This window comes from Acyrthosiphon pisum, chromosome A2 (assembly GCF_005508785.2).
Source record: "Acyrthosiphon pisum isolate AL4f chromosome A2, pea_aphid_22Mar2018_4r6ur, whole genome shotgun sequence".
NCBI lineage: Eukaryota > Metazoa > Arthropoda > Insecta > Hemiptera > Aphididae > Acyrthosiphon > Acyrthosiphon pisum.
The window spans coordinates 34,171,344-34,177,343 of NC_042495.1; the positions used below are offsets into that span (position 1 = coordinate 34,171,344).

A 6,000-nucleotide genomic window follows, 5' to 3' on the forward strand; every position below is an offset into this window, starting at 1 on the left:
TGTACGTATTACCTATCACGGATGGTGAATTTTTTATTTGGGTTACTAGTTATTATTATATTTTTTAATTTAAAATATTGTAATTTGTCATACAAAACATGTAAAAATATTTCAAAATACCATTATTAATATAATTTAAATATACCATAAAAATAACCACATTATTTTTTTATACAGCATTAAACATAATATATATAAATATTATAATACTAATTATTTACACAAGTATGTTAAGTGTGTACACGAAAATACAAAATTGCTTCTAAAAATATGAAATATAAGTATAATAATTTTACCAAAGTAGGTATTCTGGAGGAAGCGCGGGGGGAAGCAACCTTTTTAAAATTGGCGGAAAAGGTCTATGACGGAAACGATAATTTTAAATTTTGGTGGAAACGTTACGTGCCGATATTATTTTAAGATATTAACGTGATATTCAATTTTAATAACTTGCCTATTTAAAAGAATTTTGTTTGTAAGGGCTAGAAGTAGAGATTTATTGGGGTCGTGTATAGGCATTCCTATGTTTTCTAGGAGCTAAGCATTGTGTCAGAATAACAATACGTATACATTTTTATGTGCGTGTACACATTTACTTCAAAAATGTTCAAAGCATTGTTTTTCAATTTATCGGTTTGGACTGTCAGGGTCGAGCATTGTCGGTGAACAAAACATTTAACACCTCAGTGATGTTTAAACGTTCCGCTGCTCGATAAAAAGTTCCCCAATCGTGACCCAAGAGGCAGGAATATGTCTATCGGGAAATGTTTATTTTTTATATAAGAATAAAATATTGATTTTTGATGAATTTGTTTCTTACACAATTTCGTTAGTTTAAACTTTTAGTCTTTAACTTTTTAACCATAAAGTTATTTACGATAGATAAAGTTATACAATATATTTGATAATAATATGACGTATTAGATAGATGCCTAGTTGGATTTAAAAATAAGTATATCTATTGTGACTGTTTTAATTATTTATACATGGATCAAATTTTAATTTACTAAAAATATTCTATCACTGATATTGCTTAAATAATTATTAAAAACTTAAATTTTAGATCTAATAAGAGCTAAAAATAATATATCAATAGCTATTTTGATGCTTGTTTAAAAAAAAAATACAAAATAAAAGTAACATATTTCTTGATAAATTATTTGTTAGAGATAGTAACCGACGAAGAAGAAAGACTGTTTAGTATTTGCAAAAACAATAGGTAGGTAGGTAGATACATAAAGTAGGTGATTGAAAATATTGTCGGATTTATTGTAAGAGCTATTTTAAAGTCACTCCAATGTGAAATATGTGTTAATGAACTACAAAATGAATTCATCACTATTAGTAAAAAAAAAATTTAAAAAAAAAAACAGAGTCGATCTTACAATGGCCAGTCAAAGCGTTGTAAAGCTCTGTCAAGTAGCAGAAGCTGTTGAAGGAGTAAATGGGATACAGTTTAATAACATGACTATAGACAAGTTGACAGTAAAAACTTTCTCGAAGATATAAATGTTGAACAATGTTTTGTAAATATATCTAGTCATTTTATGGACCAGAAGATATAAAATGATCATTTATTGCAACTCATAAAACTCATTATAAACTATTTTTGAAAATTCAAATAAAATATAAAGACGAGTAAGACAGTTTTACACAAAACTTGTACACTTCTATCAACAAAATAATGTAGCATAATACACCTATTTTGACTAGTTTAATTTACTTCAAATTGTATACGATTTCGATTTAAATAGGTATCTAGGTAGTACCTACTAAATAATATTTTAAACACATGAACTAGACTATATAATATAGGTATAAAAATTGAATATTTTGAAAATTGAATATCACTAATGTAAAGAGACGTAAAATGTAAATATTATTATATTTTGTGATATAAACTTGTAAATGTTGTGAAAAACCATGATAATATTACTCCAAAGAGGCTTGCACCCTCATTAACATCTTTGGTATTTACTACCTATCTTTGTATCTCTCGCACGTTGATTTAACTACGTCCTCTCTATCTTTGTACACGCGGTCCATACTTATTAAGGCGATGAATTAAATGTATCTATATATAGGTAAATGCAAATTAGGTACAAGATATACATAAATATTACCTGTTATTTTGTATTATTTAATACTTAATAATATCACGATAATCAAAACTTTAATTGATCATGATTAATGCTTATGAATTGTTAATAACAAAGTTAGATTAAGTAGGTTAATTAAATAAAAAAAAATCAATTTTAATCAATTTAAAAGCACAACCAGACAAAAAACTAATAACCCAATGCAGCATTGCAACAAATGAATGAATATACACTGTTTTTTTTTTTTGTTTTTATGAAGTTAAATATAATTTGAATTATTTAATATTGGCACGAGATAATATTGTAAATTCATACTGCGCATGTTAAAATATTAATTGATGATAGATGATAACACAATATCATAATGTAAAATAGGAATAATGGTGAAACTTAATTTTTGAATTATTATTATATTATTTGTATTATTATTATTGCATAATATATTCAATTTAATCGTCTTAAAAATATCCAGCTTAAAAAACAAGTATCTGGGACATTAACCTTTTGTGATTAGTAGTGTCATCTATAATTAATTAAAATTGTTATTAGTCGGGTCTTATCAATTAAATTATTTGGGTATATAATATTACAGCTTAAAATGAAATGATTATTTCTCCTAATATTTGTACAATGGTACAGTTATTGCTAAGTGTATTTGGTCTCAAAATTGTACCTTCAAATGATAAATCACGGTGTGGCGAATGTGTACCCATGCTCATATTATGATAGTATACTTGTCACACAAACACAATGCGTATTGCATGTTTAATAACAAAATACCAGCTATACTCAACCTCAGCAAATCACCGCTTCCAATAAACACGAACAACATACTTTTAAGGAAAATAATAATATTGAAACCAAAGTTTAGTTAGTTCAAAATAACAATTAAAGTAAATAATACATTTCTCTAACTTTATATCCTAGTGAAGAATATATTTGTAATTTTTATCACTATTATAGTCTTATATTATAGTATTATTAGTATGCATTTATCTGGCTATAATAATATAGTTACCTACTTACTCCAAAATTATTAAGAAATTAATTAATTCACAGTTGTGTCAACTAGTTGTACATTTAAATAAAAATTTAAATAGTTTATAAATAATGATGAATGTATCATGAAAAATAGATTTGAATAAAATCATAAAAATTAACTTTTTACATTCGATTATCATATTCATATACCTATTTCATACTTATGTACTTTTTTTTTACAAATGTGCAATAAAATCAACAAAAACCTAGTTATATGTATTAATGTTTCAATTAATATCAAAATTAAAATTTTATATTAGGAGTTGTTATGACTTAAATCAAACACCTATGTAACTCTTCTATGGAATTTAAAACGAAATCCTTTTTAAGATATTTAAAAATCATTAAATGTACACTATTTCACAGACCTCGTTACTATACCTAAAAATATATAATAACACTATTAATAAAGTTGATTATTTAATATACATGTACATTATATTATACAACGACATTAGATGATACTTTAAGGCTTAAGGTGATGTTATTTAAAAATGTGACAACTGTCAATTGGGAATTCATATTTCACCCAGAAAAAAAAATCCTTTACACTGACTAGTAGGGTGACTATAATATTTTCATCTCTCAATGAATCGAATAAATTATTAAAAAAAAATATTAAGCAATGAAGGAATAAAACCATTGACTCATATAATATTGTTATAATATCTATGATTATATTATACATTATAATTATATAATGAGAGATGAATGTGTACATCATAGATTAGATTTAACTTTAAGATACGTCGTAGACTCGTGATTCTATGTGTTATAAATAGATATCCATTTAGGGATGTGTGACTACATTAGTGCAAGAGTGAGCGACGAATCAATAATTTTAGCAATATAGATAACTATTCTGCATATAAATCATTAAATAATATACTGTAAGACCAGAACTTGCGTCATTATACAATTACCACCAGAGAGTTTATAATACTCGGGGTATAAATAGGACGTCTGTGGACAGAGTATGGTGAAAATTTTCAGAATCAGAGCAAGCACCTTCACGTTATCCGTTGCCGTTTTTTTTAACAGGAATACAGAAATATTTCGAATATTTTCATATATTATTATTATGACTTAATTTGTACTTGACGTCTTATTGCAATACCGATAGCGACTACTTTCTATAGAACGGTTTTTTCGTAAGTGTGGGCACGTATCAACATTATAACACACACATTACAGACTATATTTTCATACACGAGAGTATTGTATACAATTCCCTATAGTAGATAATATACGACTTACCACGAGATCCAAGCCGGTGCAGTCTGTAGTGGCGGTGGTTCGGCCGGACGGCAGTACAATGGACGTGGGCAACAGCGTTTCCTGGCACGTGTCGTTGCCGTTGCACGTTCTCTCGGACCGGTATCCACCGACCCTGCCCCTGCGTCCCTGGCCCAAGTCTGCCCCAGTCGCACCGTACCCGGAACCGTTGCGCCAACAAGGCAACACCTGTTTGAACTCTTTCCGGAAGTTCTCGTTCAGCCACGCGTATAGGAACGGGTTGTAGCACGTGGAGCTCATGGCCACGGCATGAGCAGAGAAAAAAAACAGGTAGTAGTGTGTCCACATGGCAGTCTGCAGATAGAAATCGTTCAGCAGGTTAATGGCGGTCAGCGGAAGCCAAGACACGCCGAATATTGTCACCATAGCTATCAACATCCTGCGAAAAAATCAAAAAAATCCATCAAAACCAATGTCGATTTTAACGGAATAGATATGGACATTTGTGTACTGGGCCCTTCACAATAAATTATATCATCTATCGATAGAAAATAAATTAAAAATAACGGATAATCCTTCAACAAGAACAGAAAGAAAGGAAACGCTTTAAAACCATGTGGTATTTTTGTATTTACATTTGCATATTGTTTTCTATTACCTATACTTATTATGCATATTATATTATATTTTATTTTGGTCAAAACAAATTTCTTTAGATACTTAATGACGGGTATCTATTTATTATTTAATTGTTATATAATTTAACTCAAAGTAATTATTTAAAAATGAAAATGTTTCCCTGTACCAGAGTTTTTTTTCCGAGAATTTTTAAATTGGGCTCTTTGTAAGTGTGTTGGTTGTTTAGTGGAAGATACTAGTTGTGACTAAAAAATTAAAAGTCCATTTGGGCGAAAATTATTTATATCGTTTGGACGAACTTTGATGTGAACAATATGTTTAAAAAAAAGGGTTCATTATTAATTAATTCTATTATGCATATCGCAGGTATATGATTTTGTTTTAGTAATTGGAAAATTTGTATTAATGATAACATTGACTGTGTAAGTATATTGCAATATTACTATACCAATATCTTTTAAAATTTAAGAGTTCATTATTGATTATGTATTATCTATTTTATATACAACTTAATTTTTTCAATATATACATTGATTTACCTCTTAAACCTATTTCTATAGCTACTTATTCGCCCAAACGGTATTTTTTGTAGAATAAATATTCACCCAAGCAGTATAATATAGCTATTCAACCAAACACACCACATTTCGTCCGAACGGTCTACTCCGGTAATGGCTGCGGACTGGGTTTTTTTCACTTAAGGCAATCTGCACTACACTAGAATTTACCCCATTAGAACCACGGATTTGTTAGATGGATTTATCATATTATATACAACTATCTTTCAGAATACCTTTAATGACAAGGTCCTCGGCTCATTTTTTTTAGGAATATTTGCTATTTTAGGATGTACACGGCCGTATACAGTGCTAGAAATTGGGGGGGGGGGGGTGCGCAAGGGGACGGAGCTCCTCTACTATTTTTATTTTTTTTTTTGCGTACCCCAACTATTTTTTTTTTTTACTTGGACGGGGGGACGGACAAA

At 28.9% G+C, this 6,000-nt stretch overlaps 1 protein-coding gene across 1 annotated transcript in view; it reads right to left on the reverse strand.

Annotated features, from left to right (window-relative positions):
• The window catches only part of LOC100164456 (prolactin-releasing peptide receptor), a 184,074-nt gene that overhangs the window by 42,065 nt on the left and 136,009 nt on the right, over nucleotides 1-6,000 (reverse strand). The window contains exon 5 of the mRNA XM_029489088.1: nucleotides 4,398-4,815. Within this exon, the coding sequence (XP_029344948.1) occupies nucleotides 4,398-4,815 (418 nt within the window). The remainder of the gene's footprint in view (nucleotides 1-4,397; nucleotides 4,816-6,000) is intronic.